Source organism: Lucilia cuprina, chromosome 3, assembly GCF_022045245.1.
Source record: "Lucilia cuprina isolate Lc7/37 chromosome 3, ASM2204524v1, whole genome shotgun sequence".
In the NCBI taxonomy this organism is placed as follows: domain Eukaryota; kingdom Metazoa; phylum Arthropoda; class Insecta; order Diptera; family Calliphoridae; genus Lucilia; species Lucilia cuprina.
The window spans coordinates 409,247-436,033 of NC_060951.1; the positions used below are offsets into that span (position 1 = coordinate 409,247).

At 29.7% G+C, this 26,787-nt stretch overlaps 1 protein-coding gene across 2 annotated transcripts in view; it reads left to right on the top strand.

Moving 5' to 3' along the window:
• The window catches only part of LOC111677135, a 74,666-nt gene extending 56,803 nt beyond the window's left edge, over positions 1-17,863 (top strand). The window contains exons 1-8 of one of the 2 annotated variants that reach the window (XM_023438206.2): positions 4,067-4,279; positions 6,106-6,249; positions 12,489-13,110; positions 13,770-16,315; positions 16,376-16,574; positions 16,904-17,090; positions 17,161-17,280; positions 17,336-17,863. In XM_023438206.2, coding sequence (XP_023293974.2) covers positions 4,082-4,279; positions 6,106-6,249; positions 12,489-13,110; positions 13,770-16,315; positions 16,376-16,574; positions 16,904-17,090; positions 17,161-17,280; positions 17,336-17,522 — 4,203 coding nt within the window. In that variant the 5' untranslated portion in view covers positions 4,067-4,081 and the 3' untranslated portion in view covers positions 17,523-17,863. Of the gene's footprint in view, positions 1-4,066; positions 4,280-6,105; positions 6,250-12,488; positions 13,111-13,769; positions 16,316-16,375; positions 16,575-16,903; positions 17,091-17,160; positions 17,281-17,335 lie in introns of those variants that run through there. The other variant, XM_046945505.1, reaches the window with a different exon arrangement.
• The last annotated feature ends 8,924 nt before the right edge of the window (positions 17,864-26,787 follow it).

Below are 26,787 nucleotides of genomic sequence, written 5' to 3' on the forward strand. Positions count from 1 at the left end.
TCATTAAACTTTTGTAAATTTTAATAACACACAGAAATACTCTAAAGTTACACACATGTTTCTGTTCAACTAATTGATTTGTGGTGACAATCATGTTATTGTTGCTGCCCTCAAAAGAGCAATTGTCTACTTCCGTTGAGGCAAATGTCTCATAATGACATTTAAATAACATTTCAGCCCATTTAAATTGTCATCAGCAGTTTTCAATTTGTTGTTAAGTTATAGCGGGGGCCATCTGTTTTTCTAGAGTTTGATTTTATTTTTATTAAATAAATATCCCAAAGGTGTTGTTCTCCATTATGTTTGATTTGTTTTAGCTTTTCCATTTTATTTCTTCTATTATGTTTTATTGTTATATTTATATTGAAATTCATTAAGGAAATATTTAATTTGTTTGTAATGGCAAAATGTTCTTAATCTTTTAATTCATTTTTGTACATTTTCTTTTTTTCCGTTTATTCTTATTCTTGGTCTTTCAGTTGTAATGCTATGTTAGGGGGGAAATGTTAATAATTATGTTTAAAACTAAACTATTATTTAGTACAAACGAGGGATTAAAACTCATCATCATTGTTATGGTCATTTGTATATTGTTAAAGTTGTAAAAGTAATGAATGTAATTTACCTGAATCTCGTGTGGTTTTTCTTTTGTGCAATTATGTGAATTTTACCAACTGACCAAACATTTAGTGTTTTTTCCTATAACATATACTCGAATTCGAGTTCCAGTGTTCTTGTAATTACAAATATCGTTACAATTTGAAAACAAAAATTATTCCCAAGTAAGTCTCTAACTTGAGCCTGAGGAATATTCAATTAATAATATAATTCCATACATCGTAAAAATAAGAAAAAAGTTTTCTTTTAATTTCAAAAAAAAACTTACTGCTTTTTTCTTACGATTTTTATTTCTAATTACACATTTGTTTAGTAGAAATTTCCTGTCTTTTGTAATAAAGTACTTGTACAAGACTAATTAGATGCTACATACACATTGTCTCGTCATCCTGTATACTATTGTTGTTTAGTTGTATTATTTTTTTGCTAGAATTGTTTTCTGATTTCAATTAAAGGTAAAAAATATAACAATTGAAAATTTCTTTTAAAAACATCAGCAGAGGAGGGTTATAAAATCAATTTAAAATGCTTTTATTTTGTCTAAGCAATGAACAGAACGTAAAAAAACTCGAAACTTAATCGAGCGTAAATACAACTTTGTCTAACGACTTTTTTATTATTTTTTTTATAAAAAACTTAATAAAAATAAAGAAAAAATCTTGAAAAACATATATATACATATATACATATGTACATATAAGGGAGAAAGGTAACTATGCAATTAAGTGAAAATGTGTAATATTCTTAAATTTTCTAGCAAAACTTAACATATAAAAACTAAGACTCACTTAAAACACATTAAGTTGTTGAAATGATTCTTTGCACACACTATGCATGTTTGTCTAGAGTTTGTTTTTACTCATATACACATAAACATACTACTACTAATGTGTTTAAGAGGGTGTCTTTTTGGTTTTTAATACATTCTCAAGAATTTAATAACAAAAGGACACGCATGGTCACTGCTACAGCTACAGTAAAGCAAAATTAAAAAGGAAATGAAAATCTTTTAGTGTAACTAGTGCTAAGGGTTTGGGGAAGTAGATGTTGTGTTATAACTAAAGTGCCAAAGTTAATGTGTTTTTGTACTTGTTCTTGTTATTACACACATACATAAATACTTAGATTGTTGTAATAATTAAACACCTACTTATATTAAGTATTTAATGATAGTTTTAACAAAAGTTGGCAAAACTTACCGTCTATAAAAAAATAAAATTATATACATATTGTGCATTTTAATAATAAAAGTTCTTGATTTTTAGTTAATTGTGGCCACAAGCAAATTAGTAAAAGCCAAAATATAATCTTTATAAATAATATTTATAATTTCTTTTTGTGGCAAATTTCCTGCTGCAAAATTTCTTTTCATATTTATATGTATTTTCGATTATTATATAAATGATACTCTATATAAACTGCTATATAATGTCATAAACATTTACTGGCTTAAACTGTTGTATTTATTGGTAAACAATTTTATGTTATAGCTAGGAGTTTCCAAAATAAAAAAAATGTAATTTTATTCATTTTTTTGTCCTTAAAGTTGGCTTTAAGCCAAACTCTTTTATTTACATTACTAAACCACCAGCAATTATTACATGTATCCTTTACAGTTTAGTATTTTTGTGCTTTTTTGTATGCAGACTCCACACTGAGTTTGTGAACATTGTTGTCTGTTGTTGAGCTGGCAATCAGTTGCAGACTCCTTACAAAACACAGGGTATAAAATTTGACAACAATTAAAAAAAATTGTAACAGCAATAGCAACATTGTTGTCGTTTTTTTTCTGTAGTATAAACAAATAATTGGGGGAGTAGTAAATAAATTTTGGTTTTATTGTGTAAACTAACAAACAAAAATATGCCAACTTTTTTCTTTTTTGTTAGGAACTTGGAACAACGTGGTGTATGAGTGTTAGATAAATATTGAAATATTTTCATACGTACAGTAGTGCCAACTATACATATTATATTGATTTTGTTATTCGTATTGTTTTGGGTCCCTATTAGACTCTATGACCATTCCAAAAATGTCGGACTGTCTGTCTGTCCGTTTCTTGCTTTTACAAATTGCCCATAACTAACCCTACATTGGCCCCAAATGTATTAAACTAAACCACAAACACATAAGTGTCTATATGTAGTAGCTCAACCAAATTATAATAAATTATTTTTCAGCACTTATCTATTCAATATATATTAAGCAAAATATTTACTTAGTACATTTGTATAATCAACAGCATCTAACATTTTTTATGTTTTTGTAAAACGGCTTTAAACTCCCTTAGGTAATTTTTTGTTCACAAGTTTGTAGTTTCATAGTGAATCTTGATCTATTTTACTTGTGAAAAAAAGAAACCAACAGCCAAACAGTAACAAGTGTTGGCACAGATTTGCCTCTCCGACATTCCTCTTATAGAACTAGATTTTTTCATTAATTTTAAATGAAGTTTATTGTTGTTGTTGTTGTGTTACAAAAAGTACAAACAAGACCTTTACACTTAAAAATGCTTGTGTTAGTACGCTCAGGAGCCCTGTTTTAAGTTAACATGTGTATGTGTTGCAATGCTAAGAATTATATACTTTTTCTTGTATTCATTTATGTTTAGTTCATAGTTTTGTCATTATTATCATTTGGCCACAGATAAACAGCAGATGAATAACCCAGGCACTGGTCGTTTTTTTTGTTTCTTTTTTTCGATTTCATGTCACTTAAATGATTCATAACGAGTCTTGTTTTTAGAAAAGCAGATTCTATACAAAAGTGTATTGTAATTTGGCTTAAGTCCAAACCAAAAATCGTGTCAAAACAATTTTCCATTTCTTTCTTTGCTCAAACCTTTGCAAACCTCAATTTGTGTTGCATGCTTTAACATATGTTGCTAACAGTTTTAATGAGACCATCAAACATCATAAACCACATTTGGTGGGTGTTATTAGAACTCTCACACTAATTCGTTCATGCACTCACTCAGTCACTTTGTTATACAACTACAAAGTGCCTAAAAAAAGTGTTTAAATATTTATAAATCTTATTCAATGCCAATGAATAGAGTGCTTTACACTGTACATTTATTTGTTTAGAACTGAACTGAATAGAATAGAAGAAAAATGTTACGTTGACAAGCTTAAGGGCACATTCAATTTATGAGATGCTCTAAAACAAGTTGTTGTGTAAATATTATGAAATCCTTGAAGTCATTTTTATTTCAATCTGGTTTCTTTTCTTTCATTTTTTTGTGCGAACAAAACAAATACATATTCTACAAACTTTAGTATTTTTTCATAATTTTTAATGACTCTCCTGAGAATTGCGTTTAGGAAACTGCTTTTGATAATATGATGTTAAACAGTTCGTTAATACTTTTTACACTTAATGGCATACAGTTTTAAAAGACACTTCATACACTTTGGTCACACCTGAGTCTAGTTTTAAAAAAAACTGAATTAACATTAACAAAATGTTTTGCCGACGCTGCTGGTTGGATTTCAAGCCAAATGAACATTTTATACAATGCTCTGGTCCTTGTGCCTGGTATTTTCACAATCGCTGTGTCGATTTGCCTGATGCAGTGGCACACGAAATGCTGGCAAATCAAGAATTAGAATGGTATTGTTGCCATTGTCGTCAATTGTATCGTTTGCAGTTGTATTTTGAGGTAAATAATACCATTTTTAGCGAAATTTTGTTTTTATTATGTGGGATTATGAATCATATTTACCAAAAAAAAAAAAAAAAAAAACCTTGACATTTTGTCTCATTTAAATTTAAGCCATATGCGTTTTATTATTTTATGTTTAAGGCCAAGGTTTGGTATGAGGAATAAAACCATTTAACAAGTTTCGCTTTAGCACTGAATGACCTTCAACTTGAAAAATGTCTTTATAAGGTGTGTCTTAAGTTCATTATTTTTTTACTGCACTAAAAGGGAAGACAAGTGTTGTTTCGTGTTCAAAAATAAGAACTAAATAAAGTCATGTCAAGTCAACTCAACTTAAAGTTAATTTAGTTTTTGTGTTTTTATTCTACATTTTCAAAATGATTAATATTTAAGACTTAATAATAGTAGTAGTTTTAACAAAATTGATATTAATGTTTGTAGACACTTGACGCAGGGGAAAAACTGCAGTATAAAATTTTGACAGTATTGGAGCGTATGATTAATATTTATTAAAAAAATGCAACATTTTAATAGTTGATTTTATAACGGAAATCCTGCTATATACTAATATCTTAATATAATTGAAGTCTTGGAGATTATTTTGGTATTTTTCTAACAATTTCCTTTTCTGTTGATATACAATTTAAATAAAAAAATTGTTATATATAATTTAATTTTTTTTAACCAAAAATTTCATTATTTAAGGTTAAATCTATAATCAAGGCTTAATTAGAACAGTCTTTTTGTTGCCATTTTTAAATATTCTTTAATTTATTCTATCCAATTATAATTTAAACTCAAAATTGTTTCAACCAAAAAAAATACCAAGGCAATATTAAATTTTAATTTCTTCCTCACTCATTGTTAGTTACATTTAAAGAATGATAATTATTTCCTTCATCTACAACAACAAAAAAAGAAGCAAATAAAAAATACGCACATACAAAAATTACCCTCTCCAAAACAAAGGAAGCTATTAAAAAAAGCCCTGTAGTGAAGACAGCTTTTTTAATGGTACACACATAAAAACGAGAATCCATACTCCAAAAGGAAATGCTTTTTAGAAAATGAAAAATATTTCAAAATACAATGGTTGCAAAACAACAACAACAAAAAAGAAATATGTTTATGTGGAAACAAAAAAAAAGACCGAACTGAATACTTTTCTAAAGAACAATACAAAAACTCATACCAAAATAAGAGAAATATTCAACTATGATAATTATAAAATACTTTTACTTTTAACGAATAATTATGTTTTATGAAAAACTTCGATTCTGAGTCGCTGCAGTCATCCAGGGTTTTTTACCATTTAATAGTAAGTCTTCTACAACAACAGTAATATCGTCATTATAACATCCTTATCATTACGACTCATTTGCTGACCTTCTCTTCTTTAGATTTTTTTCAAGAGTATTTTGTTTTAGTAGTGGTGGCGTTTTGTTTTTTTCTTTCCTTTTACGTCCTTAAGGCTTTTGTTTTATGCTCGTTTCATCATTGTACTATTTGTAAGTGAAATTATTATGTTTGTATTACTTGGTGGTCTCAGGGAGCATGCTTAACTTGTAAGATTTTTGGATTATTTTTAACACAAGCTAGATAATAATAATAAAAAGAAAACAAAAACAAGTATTTTGTGTTATAGAAAAGTTTTTGTCTATTTTCGCTATAAGTGTCTATTTTCTATATTAGAGGGTGCAAAGTGTTTTCTAAGCCTTAGAGAAATTCTTTTTTATTACTACTTGTTCTTTGAATTATGTGTAAAGTAAATTTGAAATTTGTTAACAAAATTCATTAATTAATTTACGTTTTTTCTTTTTTAGATTGCCATCTGTGATGATTATAGTCTGCCTGTGGACTTTGTTAAAAAACGACCGTCCAGTTTTGATCCCTGTTTAGCAGAAGCATTACCCACAAATCCCGAAAATTGGGCAACTGCAGCTGCTGCTAGTCCACAACAGGAATTTGTAAGTATAACTAAATATTAATAAAATTGAGAATAATATTTAAGAATTTTTGAAAAAAAATATAGTTCTGCTAAAAATCAATATTTTTCTAAAATATTGTCATTTTTTGTACAAATTGTAATTTTGAGTAAAAAATTAAGAAAAAATAATTTGTAGCAGAATTTTGGTGAAAATTTCAATATTTTTGCAAAAATTTTGAAATTATTCAGAAATGTTCAAAGTTTGAGTTCTAATCAATAGTTAAGAGAAAAAGAATATTTTTTTTATCCAGGCATTAAGACGAATTCATTTAATAGCCTTTAATTCCTGACTTTAATAGAAATTAAAATTGCCTCTAAAAGTTTTCATTTTAAATTCTCAAACATTAAACATGCTTAATTTAATAAATTTTATTACAAAATTTTATAGATTTTTATATGGTTTTCAAAACATATACTTGAACAAATGTTTCCATTCATATGTATGTGTATCAATACATTGATTTTACTTTCAATTTTCCTAAGGCTTCAATGTCATAAAGTCATATATGTGTACAAGACCGTGTGGGTGTGTGCTTTTCTACTTGAGCCCCCTTATTTAAGGGGCTGAGGTTTTAGATATTGCAAAAATCATAAATGTTTCGCTTTTTTTTTTGCTGCTTTCATTGCGGCTTTTACAAGATTTAACGTCAATATGAAAATATACATATGTGTGTATGTGAAAGCGTGTGTGGTAAAGTACATAATGTACGAGTGTGCAAGTGAGACATGTGCTGCGAGGGTTTTACTAAGCAATAAAGGAAGAGGCTGCCTGTATATGAAAAAACCTAAGAATGTTTAAAGATATTTATTAATAAATGTGTTTTTTAGCTAAAGGCTAAAAAAAAAACAAAATTACTTTAAGTAGATTCTTTGGAATCCCAGAAAATATTTAGCAGAAAAAGTTTTAAAAACAAATATTTATTTCCTATTATAGATATACTAGTGGATATTTAAAGTTTAAAATTATGTTTCTTTTTAAATCGTGTATATTTAAAGGTATGACTTAGCTTGTTTCTGTAAGGTTTAGAATTTATATTTTTTAGCAAATAAACTTAAACAAACAACATACATAGATTCAAAGATTATTTAATATTACGAATTTTGTGTCTTCTTCCTGAATTACTTTATTTACACCAACCATGAATCATTTTTGTTTACATATACAAACACAAAACAAACAAATTTAGTAAATACAATACAAATACATATAAATTATTATCCTTTAGATACAAGAGTTGTTATTTGATGATATTAAAAATCTAACAAACAATCGTACATTTAAATACATACAGACTTACATATGCCAGTATAGAAATGTTAGTTATATATGTGTGTGTATCATTTATTTATGTTGGTATGTTTATTGAAATTAATAAAAACGGAAACCCTACTACATTTACGTGCTAGACTTATTTCCTATTTTGTTGCTGTTGTAGTTGTTTATGTTTTGTATATGTTTGGGTATAAATATATTTTATGCTTGAGTTAGAGTGGGAAAGTGTATATTTTATACAATTTTTTTCTGCTTTTAAATGTCTACATTGTTTGTTGCTAGGTTTTTTTGATTCTCTTGTTTTTCTGCCGGTTTGATTTTTTTCCTCCTATTGCTGGCTGTTGTTTTTGTTTATGGCACCCCATGGTGTTCTATTATTTTTTGCCAATACCCCATCAAACATTTAAGCCACCAACCAGTCAGCCAAACAAACAACGAACCATCTAACCTCTTTGCCCCACCAAACAACTAAAACAAATCTTGTTGTTGTAGTCAACTAACTGTGTATGCACGTTTTAACTCTTGATGCTTTTTAGGTAAATATTTACTACTACTCGTACTTGTGTTTTATTTTATTATTTTTGTTGTTGCTTTTTCTCTTTACAACCAGATAAAATTACGCATATTTTAGTCTAACAATACAAAGTTTAACTAAGTAGTAATATACAGCAGCATTGCCTGCATATAGTAACTACAACAAAAACCACATGTAGTCTTTATATTGTTGTTTTTGTCATTTTTGTTCAGTGTTTACTACGCAACCATTATTAATAAAGACAAACAAAACAAAACACAATAAAATAGACTAGAAAGAATCAAGGAAATAAAAAAAATATATTTACACTCATCTTTGTAACGAAGGCGTATGAGTGATACGCATAAAAAATATCAAGTAGTAATGATGCTTATTTTTTTGTTATTGTTGAAAAACACATTTCTCTTAGTCAAATCACACACACGCGTTTTCATTTAAACACATAAACAGTAACATTTATGATAAAGTCTCTGACATTGAAACAAATAAAATGGGAAAACCAAGAAATAAGTGCAATAAAATAAACTGTTTTCAAAGCTTTCTATTAAACAAAATGTTTTAAAGGATATGGTTTTTAATCAAGTGGCTTTTTTTCATTTTACAGTTAATCTTATTTTTGTAAAAAAGAGTTCCATAAAACGTATTTTTTTTTAACAAAATTGATTTATTTATCTAGATATTGTTTAATAGTTTAAGTGAATAAAAAAATCTTATTTTTTAAGATTTCAAATAAAGATTTACTTAAGGCTTAGAAATGTTAACTGATTGTGAGCCAAACACGTTTTAAATGAAATGTGTCGTTTGTCTAAAGAAAATTTGTACAAAAGTTGAATAGGAAATAATTAAGTAAGTTTTGTCTATTATTTGCTAAAATGTATTTAAAAAATTTGACAAGTCTTTTGTACAGACTTTATAGTAAAATGTACTTATAGTTTTTGAAGATAATCAAAATGATTATAGTTTTCTAAATATATGTATTCTGGAACCTTACATATAGCGAAGTCAATTAAAAAATGACTGTCAGTCTATTTGTCTGTCCGTCCGTATGTTTGTTGACATGAATATTTTTTGAATTAAAAACTTCAGTTATTTAATTAGCCATGTTTTTTGAACATAAATCGGCCCACAAATAATTCCAAAACAAATCTATTAAAATATTTTCTCTAGTAATTTTTTAATTATTTTTTTTCTGTAATCATAAATTCTATTTAAATTAATTATCAATACAATCTTGACCAACTTGTTAAGCTTAATATTTATGGTCATTTTACAGTTTATTACAACTGAGTATGTCATTAATTTATTACCAAAACAAATGACCATTTAATTACAATTTATTGCAAGTCTAGTAGAAAACAAACAAGAGTAGAAAACACTTTCAGTTATCAGCAACAAAACAGGTGTTCAGTAATTAATTTGAAAACAACATGACAGTTACTAAAAGAATAAACATACATATGTAGATAAATAACAACAAAAAAAGAAAAAGGAACTTAAATGTATTAAAAGCAAATTTTTAAAGCCACTGTGAATTGTTGCAATTATGGCAATAAATTAAAATAGAACATCTTATTTTCTTGTTCTATTAAATATGTGCAGATAAAGCATTATTATATTTATTAAATCATTAAAAATTCCATTTTATCTTTAAATATTTTTTTTAAATAAAAATCATAAAATTTCTTTAATTCTCTAACATTAATTTGAAAATTTATGCAAATTTATGTTAAAGTTTAATTGCCCACAAACAATTTTAATGTTAACTTATCGTTTACACAAAATATAACGCATTAAATTTAAAATAAATGACATTATCAATAATTTCAATTGAAAATTCTCCCTAAAAGTAGGCAAACATATCACTTTCAATTTTGCTAAACATGCCCGCTTTGAAGGAGGGGAGAGAAAGAATAGAGGAAAGTACACATAAAGGTAGAGCAGGTTACAGATGGTTATTTCTGATGACGCTAGGCAGCTATAAGTGGGGGGTGTTAATGATGATGACTACGATGACGACAGTGTTGAATTTGACTTTACTTGGTATTTTGTGCAATTGTTTGTGGTTAACAATAAACAACAATATTGAGTGTTGTCATTTCTATCTTTAAGCAACAATGATGAGTCCGACAAACATTTTATCAAACCAACAAATACACATAGAAATGGTAATGTATAGGCTGAATGAAACAACCAACAGACAGACCTTAATAATGACAAAAACGTGCAATATTCAACCACATACAGCTGATACTTTATGATATTGATACTTATGACAACATATCTACAAATAATAATAATAACAACAACAACAACTTTATGTCAAAGTAATGAATGCTGTAAGCATTTTATAAATAGGCTCACTTACCCAGAGTACTCTCACCAGAATAACCGAGACATACACCACATATATACATACATACATATGTATGCTTGTATCTATTTCTGTGTAATTTTATCTATTTCTATAGTAATGGTCCGTAAGTCTACCATTTACTGAAAGAATTTTAGAGTTGTTGGGCAAAACATTTTATGTTGTTTTTTTTTTTTATTTTAAAATTATTATAGTTCAGTGGTTTGAGGTAGATGTGTTTTTATTGTTGTCAATATTAATATCATGTCATTTGTCATTTATAAGGTAACAAAAGAATCAAGTTTTATTCATATTACTTACATACATCAGCAACATAATGGTGAACAATATTAAAGTAGTCTCTGTGTCTGTCTAGCTTTATATAAACCTCTTGCTCGCTCTTCTTTTTACATGTGTTATTGTTGTTGTCTCACCTATACATTGATGTAACTTTTCTTGTATATCCCAGTAATTTTATATGTGGTCAGTGTTTTACTTTTAAAACGGTAACCAATCTTACCTCACCCCGATTATAAATGAACAAAAGACTACTTCCGGCGGTAGTTAAGGAAAGATTTAAAATGAGTATTCTCTTGATTACTTAGGAGCAATGTTATAAGATAAGTGATCTGTAAATATATAAATTAAAATTAGACATTTAAGTAAAATACTTCTAAAAAAGATACATGACTTCACATAAAACTGCTGGAAATAACAATTTAGTTTTATAAGGTGAGTTGTTGCTTCGGTTTTTGTTGCTGGTGCTATTGTTCATTTTATTTATTTACAGTATTACATATTGTTAAACATTATATGTATTTATGATTTACATAATGTCAGTTTTAAATATACATAAATTATAATGAATGTCATTCTCCTTCTACTACTACTGCTTTAACAGAAGTCAGTGTAAATTTGGCTCATAAAAGTTGGAATTAAAAAGGACATAACATTTCTACAGTTAAATCGATAGAATAAATACCTCTAGTTTGTAAAGTTGTTAAACCAGATCTGCTAATTTAAAATATTACAGGTAGAAACTGTATCTGATATCTTAATAGAAAATTTTTACCAATATTATGTCGGAAATTCTTAAAATGTTGATGTTACATCTAAATATTAAAACTGTCTATCGAAATGTTTACTAAATGATATTTCATAATTTATTTAAATAATCGAATATTCCGTTTTTAAGTAACCTCTATAAAACATCCTTCAAAATTATTCACGCAACACGTGCACTTTTTTGGTTCAAAATAACCAAAACGCTCTCCACACTACAAATATTATACGTTATTTTTCTTCTTTTTTGGCAGGGGGAATGAAATATAAACCGTAGGTATGAAACTCAGTTGTACAGCTATAAATTACAAAAAATACATTGAAGTTGTGGCTGGCTAGATTATTGACTAACTGACTCGTTTTGTCTAGTATAAAATTTTCCACTCAACCTTTTTCTAAAACAAACATTTTGTAACTGTGGCATAATGGTTGTTTCCCTTGTCGTACTTTTTATTTTTTATGTTTGTTAATGGCATTTGATGATGATGCATGCAAAACGTGGTATTTTTTATCTTTTATAGTAAACTGCCAATGTGTTGAGTTTTATCACATAAGTTGTTTTCATCTACAACAAAAACAAACCAAAAAAAAAACAAAAATGTCATAATTTTAAACAACATTTTAAACGGAAATAGTCTTAGAATTGTGGAAATTTTAATTGCAGGTTGTATGATATACGAAAACTTGAGGAAAAAGACAGACAAAAAAGAAATCTATATTTAGAAAATACTCTTATTTTATATTTAAATGAATTTTAGTTTTATTTTTAACCTTGTTGCGGGGTTTCTCTAAAAATTTGGGTTGCTAACAGCTTCATATAGTGTCGCTAATGAGTTGCTTTTGGCAATTTTATGTTATTTCTCTTAACGATGAAAAATTTGCTTAGTTTCTCTCAATAATTGAGTTTTATTAACAACATTTTAATTAATATTAAGTGGTTGTTTAGTGAAATTTAATTAAAGCTTAATTTTTCGCTACTTGTTTTTGTATAAATTGCAGGCAACATTTACTGAACATCAACAGCAGCAGGCTGAATCACAGGCACCACCACCTCCGGCCCCTTTATCGACTTTACCCTCCAGAGTAAATGCAAATCTAAATGCTTTAGCTCAGGAAACAGCAGTCCATAATAGTACTCTACCCACACAATCGGTTGGTGCTCTGCAACAGCAACAACTCCAACCATCACAAACCCTTCAGCAGCCATCACAGAGTCAACATCAACAACAGCAGCATCAACATCATCATTCGCAAAAGTCACATGGCACACGTAGTCAGACGCATCAACGTTTACCACATCCGACAAGTGCTGTAATATCAACAGCCACTGTTGCCTCTCTGCCACCACCTTTACACATACAAAGTCAAATTTCTAATATTAAACAAGCATCAGTCAAACTTATTGAAGGCTATTCGGATCCCAAAGATACTAAACGTCATAAAAAAGTCTATCACAAGAAGGCCAAGAGACGAGCTCATAAAAATCGCCATCAACAGCAGCAACAACAACAACAGTTAGAAAAACAACAACAGAATAATCAGCAACAATCCAATAATTCGCAAACGTTAACAACAGCTGCTCAAACCAAAGAGAAGGATAAACGCAGCAATTACAATTCAGGTGAGTGGTGAGATGAAATCATCCCTGACAAAATAAAAAAACAGCATACAAGTACAATAGACGTAAGGTCGGACATACGAACTCATCCTTATATACATAAAACAATTGCCAATTAGTTACACATGGGATCCAGTCCGTTTAGTTTTTTTATTTTTTGTATTTTTTCCATTATTTCTATTCCTTTTATTTTACTTAAATACAAGGGTTACATGTTGTTTTTTCAAAGTCTAACTAATCTATCAGTGTTGTTTTTTTTCTTCAATGACTTGTTTGCTTGCAAAACTCTTTAACAAAGTTTAAACGATTTTAATCAACTTTCACTTACTCTCGACAACAACTGCATGATATTAATTAACTTTCAAACCATTTGCAACAGCAAAAAAATAACCCCCTCTCATTTCTATATTTACCTCACTGAATATAGAAAAGATAAAAATACAAAATCAGTGGCTTTTCCAATGCAAATGTTAAGTGCAAAAAAGCCCTGACAATATAATTATTTCTTTTTCCACTACATTTATACACACACAAGCCGACGAAGGCTTTCATGCATGAAATAGACATTTCAACCAACACTTTCACAAACACTTCTCACATTTCTTTGAAATTTTTCCTATGAACTTTAAAATAAACTTTTTTCTTATTTCTTAACATTGCAGATTCATCAGCTCCAAAATCCTCAGACGACGAAGAAGACAATCAATCAGTTAAAGTTCCTGATCTGAATTCTCCAGATAGTATTTCTGATGATTTGGTAAGGCCTTTGCCACCCCAAACTCACAGGAGTCCACGCAAGTTAACAGCTTCACAATCAGAGCACAGCAAACGTAATCCGTCTCCTTATTACTATTCGGATTTACTTAAACCCAAAGATCCCTCGGCATCAGTAGGTGCAAACGATAAGGAAGCTAAGCAAAAAAGTCGTCAATCAACTGTATCGGAACCTCCTCAATCTACTCAAACTTTACCACAAGCTAGTGGTCCTTATCGCAAAAGTACTAGTCTTGACGTTCCGGAACGTTCGGAGGAACGGGACGAGCAAGACGACGATTTTGATGAAACAGAGCCAACTAATAGTACGGTACTCCCTGGTCCCCTAGACACACCCAAACGATATTCTTTTACTGAAGAAGGTGTACACATAATACGTTGTGATTCACCTTCTACAACTACTTCAGAGGAGTCTGATTGCAGTGAGTGCCTCAAACGTCGCGAATGGCATGCACGTGCTTTAGCATTGGTAAGAAAAACCTGTAACGTTCAGCCCTTAATACCGGCTACTGCAACCGATTACGGTAATATTTGTCAAGACGGTTCAGTGGAATTGAATTGTGGCAATCTTCCCGAAGAATCTCTGTCAATGCCACCACATAGACTGCTAGGACCTGCAGTTTGTGCCTGTGTTGCTCCCGCTCTTGGTGATGACTTAGATGAATATTTTCGTCCTCGCAGCATCTTCTACGTGCACCCACATGGAGTTCATGAATGTGTTGACTGTGCTCCCGATACAAAAAACCTAAATACGAATACTAGTTCTCACAGTGCTTTGGATTCCAATAGTCTTGCCCAGTCCGATAACGCTCTCGACGAAATATCTGTGGTTGCCGACGAAGACGACGAAATGTCGGGACGTACACGTCAGTTGTATGAGACTGCATTCGATTGCAAAATTGCCAAATCAGATGATGATTTAGATGAGGTGGATCGCATAACAAATCATTCGGTATTGCTGCAGCTTAACAATGGAAATTTGCCACCGCCCAAAGCAGAGTCACGTAACTCCAAGTCATCAAAAAGTCGTTTGGAGGGTAAGCGTTTGAAGAATTCAAAGAATCAGGCCATACAAGAGCAAGGAAGCAATTCAGGTGGTAATAATAGTGGCAGTGGTTCCCCTTTGACGGTGGGTGCAGTGAACCGTACTGTGGAAGCAGTGCCAAGTATTGTATCAGGACTATCGACAGAGTTGAGCAACATTCATATTAGAGAGCAAGATGTGGATCAACAGAACAATCCAACAACGTCCAGTTCACAACTACCTATGCGTGGTTATACGCCTTCACCGCCATCTACAGCCCCCTTGCCTATGAAGTTTCCTGGTAAACATGAACGATTTTTTATGAACAGCATACGAAGTGCGCCTAACCTGCCATCATCGAATCCGGCCCATCCGCGTTTACGCGATCTCCGTCTTCCACTACAATCCAATTTGAGACAACAACAGCAAACGGGATCATCACTGGCCACCAGCAATGAAAACAGTCTAACCGACAGCGCTTACGTGAATCCACCATCTTCCAGTATACACCATAATCATAACAGTCACCATCACCATCATTTGTCATCTCATCAAGGCACGAACAATGTAACCGGTGGCTCTAGATCCCGCAGCCGACCACGATCGTTTGTTCTTGAGTCGGGGCGGGTGCTGGAGCTGCGAAAAAGCCACGCCTCTCACCACCACCACCATGTTGGCAATGGCAGTCGAAGGCCTCACAATTATTCCTCGACCGAGAGCATAGCAACATCGAGTAGTGGTGGCAGCATGGAATCGCTACGCTCGAGCACTAGCGAGGGAAATCGCAGTACGTCCAGTTCAGAGTCAAGGCACTCGACGTCGTTGAGTTCACATAGCTCTGAATCTGGTAGCTCGAGTGTTGCTTTTCCCCTTAGAGCACCAGTGGTCATACATTCCAAATTGCATATCCTTAGTCCCATATCAGACAAGTCCTCCCAGGAACCGGCCTCCGAGTTGTCTGAGCAAAATAAAACACAAAACGCTTCACCCGAAGATGGCGCAGCCATTCAAACGAATACAAATAATCAACAGCTGCTGCAGCAGCAGCAACAACAACAGCTTCAGCTGCGCTCAGGCGATACAGAAAATGTACGACCTTCTCCCCAGCTACAAATAGATGCCTTGAAGAAACGAAGACCACCGGCAAATAAAACCCTAATGCAGCTGACAGATGAAATACTCGGATCGGACAGTGGCATTTCATTGCACTCCAGAGAAGATGGCAAGCCATTGATGGGCTTGCAAAAGTTTACGCTGCCAAAGTTAAATTTCCCTCCAAATGACAAGGGAAATAATCATAGTGATATTAGTGCGGTAGGTGCCATGAGTAACAGTGTGGGCTTGCCGCAAGATTTAAGAGATCTTCCGTTTGATATGCCAAAATTGAGACGAAGAAAAACTTTACAACAGGTGTGTATACAATTAAGATTATAAATAATAAAATGATTTAAACTGTAATTGTACTTTCAGGATGCTTGTACTTCGGGTAGTGCCACCTCAGTAGATTTGGGAGATCTTCCGTTCGATATGCCCAAACTGAGAAGACGTTTGCGAGCCAATCAGGCCGAAATCAATAATCTTATGATGCATAGCACAGAATCAAGTGGTATCTCACAAGCCTCATCTAGTCATTCTATGAGGGATGACAATAAAACCGCTATGAAACTGGGTAAGAGTAACTCATTTTTCTCAGTGTATTAGCGACTTAATGCCATTGCTTCCTGTTTTCCTATTATGTGGCTGTGTATTGCATGAGTTCGATCTGCCATCAGTGTTAACATTTTTTAATTAACCTCATTCCACTTCAATACCCATATGTACAACACAAAGTGGCTCACATTGTATTGTTAAACACTTGGCTAAAAATATATTTATTTATTGTACAAACTAAACAAACACATATACATAATTTGATACAATACATGGAGCTGGTTAAATAGGCAGTTGAGTGTGAGAATAATAAATAAATGTATTTCTTTTGTACTTGTTTCTTTACAGACTCTGCAATATTCCGTCAAAATCTCACCTTGAATCTAAATGAACCACGACAGGCTAACAATAAGTTTGGCAGCCTGGATTTACGTGGTCTTAGCAACAATAAAGAACTCAATTTGAATTTGAATGCAACAGCCTTTGCCACTGCAGTCGATCTGATTGACGTCTCAATACCATTGGAGAGACAAGGGTAAGTGGATTTTTCTCCAGAAAAAAGAAATGTTTAGTAAAATGTATTGTCTGTGTTTGTGTTATTAAAGATGGTATCATGGTTCAATTACACGTATTGAAGCCGAAACAACTCTAAGACCCTTAAGTGAAGGCAGCTTTTTAGTACGCAACTGTGAGTCAACCAAACAGGACTATTCATTATCCCTAAAGTGAGTGTCATATGTAATTAACTTAAAAATTGTTTGCTAATATTTCATTTTTTAGGGGAGCAAAAGGCTTTATGCACATGCGTATCCAACGTAATGAATGCGGTCAATATATATTGGGTCAATTTAGTCGTCCTTTCGAAACGGTGCCCGATATGATAAGACACTTTTGTCTCAATCGTCTACCGGTTAGAGGAGCTGAACACATGTGCTTAATAGAGCCCGTTATTGCCCAATTACTTTAAAAAAGTATTCTATCTCTCCCTACGCAACACATACTACTCAAGCATGCATTCTAACATTGAATTATATATTAATTATGATAATGAAAACATACATACATATATCTTCCAGTTATCGTAGAACTATATACATTAACATAAATATAAATACAACAATAAAAACTACTAACGCACTCACTCTCTCTCATACTTAATGTTAGAAACACTGAAAAAAGTATCTCAAAGAAAATTCAAATTAAATAAAAATATTTTTATTTTTTACATTCATCTAACAGACAATATAATTTATAAATTTAAAGCGTAAAAAAATAAAATTTTTTATTAATTTTTAATTTGGTTTTAATTTTATTCTTAACAAGCAAATTGTCAAATTCTTTAATAAATTCAAGATTCAAAGTGAATTTATTTAAAGGTTTTATTTTGCTATTTATTTAAAATGCAACTAAATATTTGAAAATGGATTTCTTTGTAGAATTTGCTTTATAAACTAAAGAAAGCATCAATAATAATTCAGCTCGTTAGTAATTTAGTAATTCTAAAAAGAAAGTGTAACGATAACAAAATAATACGAAAAAATACTTTGTTGATTAATTTTATGTAAACCGCTTAAAATACTAAAAGAAAATTCTTTAAAAAAAAGCCTCTCAAAGAGCAAAACTATAAGCCATACATACATATACAAACATTGTTTTTAAACTAATACTTACATAACCCCACATATACACACATAGGTGTATGTGTCTAATGGTGGTGTATGTGTGTTATAATACTTAACTTTATTCTTTAAGTGCAATATAAATTGTTTAGTTTTTATAATTCTGTTCTGATTCTTATTTAGTTTAAAGTTATGTGTGCCAAACAATAATTTAAGTTTAATTAGTTGATTCTTTTTTTCCCCTAGTTTTGCCAATAACTAATGGTTATTTTTACAAATTCTGTTTAAAAGTGCAATATTTCTTTTTTTTAGTTGTTATAGATTCCATTTCTACTTTTTAGTTCAAATATTTAGTATTTGTTTTAAATTTAAAATTTAAATAAACATAAAGATAACATTATACAAGTATATAAATTATATACATTTCCATATTTATAGAATGAAATAAATTAAAAAGAAAACCGACAACAAGAAATAACAACAAACATATTATAAAAACAACAAGAAAAATAACAATATAATATACATACTTATACATACAAAATAAACATATTAAAACGATTAATTATTATGAATAAAAAGAATAAAATTAATAATATATTAACTTAAAGGATAAAAAAATGAAAAAAAAACACAACAAAATTGTATTGTATAGTTTTTAGAAGTTCATACATAGAAATAAAAGAAACAATTATTAGAAAACCAAAAGAAAAGTTGAATTTTATTTAGTTTTTAAAATAGATTGCTGTATTTGTTATACTGTAGTTCAGACGATTGTCTGATTTAAAATACATGATCTGATTTAAAATACATGATTTAAAATACTGATCTATTAACCAGACTATAGTGTGATTTAAAGATTTGGCCTACAGGCCAAACTATAAAATGATCTATTGGTAAAACCTTTGATATATAGCTCAGACTGTAGACTGATCCATAGGACAGACAATAAACGAATAAATAGCTCATACTTTATACTGATTAGCTTATACTAATACAGTCTCAACTTAATACTACTAAATATACCATATTACAGTTTACTCCCTACTATAGATTCTGTAGTCGACACTATAGACTTCTACCTGTAAAAGTTTTACAACAAATTTCCAGTCATTAAAAAAAGCTTTTTTCAGACCGTTCTATGAAAATGTCCTTTTTGGTTAATGTCTCTGCTAAGGGAATTGGTTTTTAAAAAGTTTTTTGTAAAGGGTCCGATTAAAAAGTTCTTATCGGTAAATGTCTCAGCTAGATGGAGGTTTTATTAATGTACTTATTGTTATAACTAAAAGTTTTTATATGAATAAAAGCTTCAGTTAAGTTTAAAAATGGTGGTGGTATTTAGTGCAAACTGTATCCTTTGTAAGGATAAAAGTTTTTATAATAAAGTTGCGATTAACAGAATGGTGAAAGTCTGAGATAAAAGAAAACTTAATTAAACAGGATAATTTGGGTTCATTAAATCACAATAATTAAATCTTTTATTTGATAATAATAACTTACAAATTATAGTACATGGTGCGTTTTAAGATTTTTATTTTATTTTTGAATACTTTTTAACTATTAAGAAGAATTGAAAAAATTAAAAAAATGAAAGTAATTGTTATGTAAATTAAAATAATTGGCAATTTATATACAATGAAAACTAATTATCTTTTATTTCTTTTCAGATTTTTTTCCAAGTAAAACGGAAATAGGTGAGTGGTCTTTATTTTTATTTGTATTATGTTATCAAGAAGAATTTAAATTTATAGAAAATATTTAAATGAAGTTGTTCTAGTGTTTTAAATAATGGTTAAAGACCTAACTATAGTTGAGAATTGAAATATTAATGTTTGGTATTTTAAATGTAGGTCTTACCAAACATTAAGTTAAATTTATGGTCAAATGTTTAAATCTACTATAATAATAGGAAATACTGCATAAAGAAGTGTTTCCTTAATAACGCACAAATGGAATGATATAATAATTTCCACAAAAGTTTCCAGTTACAACTGTCATGTTAACAACATGACTTCCAATCTCCAACAAATGTTTACTTATAACATAATAAATCTAGCGCAGGCGTTTTCATAGAAATCCTCATTAGACATTGAAAAATGTAAAGATGAAAGAAAGCACAGCAATACAACAATAAAAAAACAGACATAAAAACCGAATCTGGCTAACACACTGACCGCTATAAAAAAACAAGTTAGTAATGTGCCATCGTTATGTAGCAAACAACAACTCATCTCAAAGCTATAGCATAAAAGGAAACGGAAGGAGGCAGACAAATACCAAAACACAGACACATACATACAAACAAAAAATTTATGCACACAATCGAACAAACAAAGGCCACCATGTGATATTAAAAAAGTAATGATTTAAAAAAAATAAAAAAGACGTATAAAACAAAAATGTAATAGAAATGTATTTGTTACAAAGTAAAGAGCGTACAATACAGAGAGAAGAAAAGCTAGTTATTTATTTGCAACGTTGTTTTTCAATGAATCCTTAATGTATACTTTATTTCGTTTATTCTTTATACACGGATTTAAAAATTTTAGATGCTCTTAAAAATAATTATAAATTTTAATCTTTTATGAGTTTGTTTATATGTATGTGGGGGTGTGCGTGCATGATTTACACTGCCAAAAGCTATTAAAATCCTTAATACTTGGCAACGCTATAAAATCAAATCTTACTTGTCTAGATTGAAATGACTGACCATAAGCCATGTTGATGTACTATTCAGTACCAAAAATGTTGTTGTCAAAGTTGTTGGAAGGACAAACACAGATGCCAGAATAGAAAAGAATAAACCTAAAATATGAAAAGATTCAAGCAGTCATAAACATATTTTAATGGCAACTCTTGGCCATTAAAAATGCTGCGCAACATGTTGCACATAGTCTTAATATGGCACTGAAAAGGACAAAGGCTCTTTAGGCTTAAAAAAGGACTAACACAACAAACAAGAACAACTTTAATAATACTCATAACAATACCATCAACTGTAATTTGTTTAAGGGTGGATGCGGGTTTATTGTAGATTTAAAACTGAATTAAATTAAAATGTGCGAAAAAATAGGCGCAAAATCCATTATTCTTTCCGCAAGGGATGTGTGTCTGTTTCACCCCTTTTAGTTGATTTCATTTGATTAGCTGGCCTTTTTGTTGTTTTTTTTTGCGTCATTGCTGTGTGTGTGTGTGTGTGTGAAAAATAAACTTAATTAAATTATTTCAAATACTTACTGTACATAAAATCTGGTTTCTGCTGTTGTTTGTTTTTTCTTTCTTGGGGTTTTGCGACAGATTTTGCGAACGATTTGTTGTAGAATTTGTTTAGAAAATAAGTTGAAACAAAAAATAAAAAATGCAAGATTATAGTAGTAAAAAAAGTAAAGACAGAGAATGATTGTCTGAGAAATTTAAATTATGAATAAAATAATCAGAGAATAAAATTGCCAATGCGTTTTGAAGGAACGTCGGATATCCTACGAATATATATATTCGTATATGATATCATTAAGGCGGTTAAGACCGGCAATATTTTCTTACGTAATTATTACGAATAATTTCGTTTAGTTAAGTTTTGAACCAATGTTTTGGGTATGTAATCCGTTTAGTAGAATTTAAATTAATTAGAATTTCTTAGGACTAAATGAGGCTTCATAGTGGGTCAATATTTACAGTCATCCACGTGATCTATGCCTGCTTTTATAAAGAGTATTTATGCACTCTTTCTGTACAACACCTAGTCAAAGTAGCAATTACAACAGCTATTATGTCACCCAGTTCTTTTCAGTTGTAATATATTTAACACTCAACAGCATGCACAGCAAAACGTTTGCCCTTTTCTTTTGTTAATTACAATTCCACTTTGTAAAAACTATTACCTTTTTTACAAGCCTTTAAGTAAACTAAAATTCCTACCAATTGCAATCAAGTTGGTAGCAAGCATAGATGATGTCTTTCTCCCTAGAAAAAACTTCATCCATTGCCGGGTGAAAATTTACAGGGAAGTTAGAGACAGGCATGAGAATGATGACAGAGTTAAGAAGCAAAGCATGAGAGCGGATTTAAACACAAAACCTTGTGGATAATTAAAACGGAATTCATTTGATTTAATTGTATTTTATGAGTTCTTTTGTATAGACATAGACATGAGTGTGAATGGTAACGCATGTGGGTGTAGGTATGTGTATTTTTTTTAAATAAACTTTAACGTTTAAACTCACAACCATACATACAAACACATAACAAAAAGTAAAGAAAAGTCACACAGTCAGACGTATGAAACTTTCAACAGGAACAGCAACAACGACATAAAATTAAATAAATGAAAGTATAAAGAAAAGCCAGATAATAACCAACAAGTATACATTCATATGTATATATCAAAAGTATGTGTAAGTGGAAATGTACACCAGTACGTATGTATTTTATAAATTTTACACATAATTCACATACGCTCTGGCTGCGGAGTGTATGCATAAATGTGTGTGTCTGTGTAGGTGCTGTGTTTAAGAAAGAGGTAATTAATCATACTCCACGTCAATGAGGGCGACTATATGCACTCATACATTCCTATTTATTATTTCCCACACACATATGTACATACATATATGTATATGTACGTGCATTTGGAAAAGAGAAATGTAGGAGTCATTTCAACTTGTCTGCATGTTTGTGAACATGTGTGAGAATTTAATATGTGTGTACATGCGGATGTTTTGGTATTTGTTTTAAAGAAATTATTTCATTTTTTTATATAAATGAGTTGTTTATTTTTATACTTCTATTGGGTTTTCTCTAGTTTAATGTTCATTTTGTTGTTATTGTTTGCTGCTGCTGTTTATGCACCATAACTCTTTTAAACTCAAATCAAATGGAAATATAAAACGTACATATGTACATACAAAAATATGTTTATTTATTTATTTGTTTGGCTGTTTTTCTTCTTATATTTCATTTCATATTAAACATTCACATAAAAATTATATACAAAAGAAAAACGTTTTGTTGCCATTGTTAACAAACAAGTGTGGAGTTTAAATTAACCTTATAACACTTTAAAATTTTCTTTTTAATACTGATTGAACAATTTTGGGGTTCTTCAGATTTTATTATTATTTTCCACTTTATGTGTTATCTAAAATTGAACAAAATGTTATGACAAATAATCATGAGAAACGTTTACATAAATAGGGTAAACAAAAAGAATCAAATCAAAAGACATTAATGAATTTTAAGCTATATTAAAATAAATTTAAATTATTTTTTTTATCGAAAACCCTACTAAACTTGCTAAAACTAAAAGCCGGATATCAGTACAATAAATGCAACAAAATAAAAGAAGCACATCCTTTAACTGTAGAATGGCATAAAGAGAAAAGTGAAAAAAACTTTCACAAAAAATTAAAATTCAATTCCAATAAGAAGTTTATGTTAATATTTAAATACCTTTGTAAGTAGTTAGATTACTTGGTAAAGAAATATAAATTAAAAAATATTTTATTCTCATACATTTAATGTTGGGAAAACCCTATTTAAAGAGAATTCATTGAAGCTGAAAGCCGGATGTTAGTAGAGTGAAATTGATAATGCATGTAAAGTATATGTAAAGTATTAATTTCAGAGCAGGGTACAGACGTCTAGGAATTTGTATGATATTAAAGTATCCCATTACACTTGCAGCAATAAAATTTAAAGCAATTGCTGCAGGCGGCATAAAATATCAAAATAAACACAGCAAAAAGAAATAAAAAAACTAACTGACACGACACAGAAAGCAAACAGGACAACAAAAAAAGTTTGCTCTTTTTCTTGCTTCTTAATTGTCAGAACGGCAGCAGGAAATGAAGCGAATAATAGCAAAGTACGCGAGAAACTTAATCTATCACATGAACAAACTACTACATTTGTAATACAAAAAAATTTAAGAAACAAAAGATCAAGAAAAAAGTAGAAAAATTGAAAAACAGGCAACAGCAATTGGAAATTACAATTGGAACTAACACAACATCATTACAAGAACAAATACAATAGCAGCAACAGAAAAAAGTGTCATTGTAAAACAGCAACAGGAGGACAATAGAAAGTTGAGAGAACTTCGTAACATCAATACTTGTTTAAGCCATTCCTAGAAAAAGTACTAAACGGAAATCAAAATTATTACAATTTTCAGCCCCCATATACCCCCATACAACTACTACTGCCAAAGAGTAATATAAAGTAACAAATAGCAAACAATACCAGCAGTTCAAATTTAAAACACAATGCAGGAAATCAAGCCAACTTTTTTTTTCAAATTTCAACAAAATAACACAAAAAAGAGACAAACTCATCATATAAATTGTAGCCACTGAACAGAGCATGAAATAAAATAGACCCATAATAAATATATAAAATTCAAACATTCAATTCAACAATATTCACCAGGCAGGACACCACCAAAACAAAAAATATAAAAATAAATTTTTCACTTTTACATTGACATACATTTTTATGAAAAACACATCACAAACAAAACTACAGACCGAATTTTTATAAAAATCAGGGACAACAACACAATGAAAAGTACATGCAAACAGGCACATACATACATACATACATACATACATACACTCGAACACAAACACAAAAATCGAAAAACTTTTGTTTTCGCACACACAAATACATACATTATATATACATACATATATTTTGATCATGTAATTGAAACATATTTTACATAAAACTATATAAAAATTTTCAACTTCTAGAGGCCATCGTAAGTCAGTCAGGCAGGCAGGCATTCGTTTGTAGTTAATAAAAATGAACTGAATAATAAAAAATATTAAATGTTGTTAAAAATTATAGTGAAAGTGAAATTCCCCATATAATTAAAAAATAATTGATTGCTTTTTAACATAATTTTATCATACTTAATTGTTAAAATCTTGTCAACCGCATATAGAATAAAATTTTAATTTTCCCTTAAATTTTTTTTACTACTTTATTTCCTTTGGGTTTTAACAAGGAGTTGGCTACAGTCGATTGTGGTAGTGTATTAAGCTTAATCGAATGTTTGTAACACTGGTCATGTTTTAACATTTTTGAAATCAATTAACTCAATATAAACTATAAAAATAATTAAAAAACTTGAGGTCGGTTTAATACGAATAATATTTTCTATTTATAAATCAGTCTTTCCCTAAAAATGTTTGAATTTTTACAATTTTTTGTTTAATAAAATATACAGTTTTTGACTTTTTATAAGACTTTAGCTAATCCTTTTAATTAATCTAACTTTAAGACCTAATATAGAGTGCTTTAAGAACGCTTCTGAGTTGAAACAAAATTTATCTTGTTTTTGTTTAAAAAATTTGTTATTCTTGAACATTGTGAACTTCAACTGTTAAAACTTTGTAAAACATTATATTTTTGAGAATTTTCCTCATAAAAGTCAAATCAAAATTCCAAACACATAAATGACAACAAAAAGTTCATCTAACAACGTATACGAAAACTTAACCGAAACAAACAGCCCCAAGGGACACATTTTACACACAGAAAACAAAACATTATAAAACAGAACATTGATATTTAATAAGATTGAAAAAATTGTTAATCATTAAAAGGTTTCCAGAAATGGTGTTAGTTAGTTGCTAACAACAACAATAAAAAAGGAAACAAACCCAACAACAATAAACCTATAATTATAAATTGATAAACAAATGACAATGTTAGTGTATATATAGTACTTAAGTATGTATATGTATTTGTGTATGGGAAGTGAAAAAATTGCTAAGGCCAAACACGTTTATATCACAGATACCGGAAACAAGAGACTGAAAGGAAATTGACCACAATATCCGTTGCAAAGCAAAAAAAAAATAATAATAATAAATAGAATATTAAAAAGTTATTATAAATATAATTAAATTCTTTTAAATATAATAAAATATTTAAGGAATTCACAGCTTTTTTTTGTGGCCAAAAATGCCTTTAATAACCTTAGTAAGCTAATAAATGTTATTTTTTGTTGTTATTTTCTTAGTTATCATTATAAAGCCTTTTTTAGCAGATTACATATTTCCCCCAAGGAATATTAAGAAAATATGTTTGAATTTATTTAATTAAACTGTGAGCACCTTAATTGCTGTGGTTATTTATTATTGCCATTATGATTTAGTTTTTAATTATACTCTAATTCCCTCCCCTGCTTCACTACTACCACACATCATTGTTATTATTATTATTTTTTCTCTTTAACTTTCTCTTTTTTCCACTTTGTCTGTGTGTGAGTAGTGGTTATGCTAATAATTTATTTATTTATTATTTTTTCCTTCCTTTTTTCGTTGTTTATTTAACGTTAATATGCCTGTTAATTTGATTATTAAAATTTTCTTTCTCACACTTACTACACAGTCTTCCTTCGGTTTCATTTTTTTTATTTTCAATTTTCATATGGAATTTTTTTGTTTGTTCTTTTTGGCCAACATGATGAAACCATACTCTTGTTTATAAAAACTCAGGAATATATGTGTGTTTTTAAAACAACCACAACATAACAGCGTACTCGCACAAATGTGTTTCCCCATATTTAAATATTTCAATGAGAATTTGCGGAATATTTTTTTACTG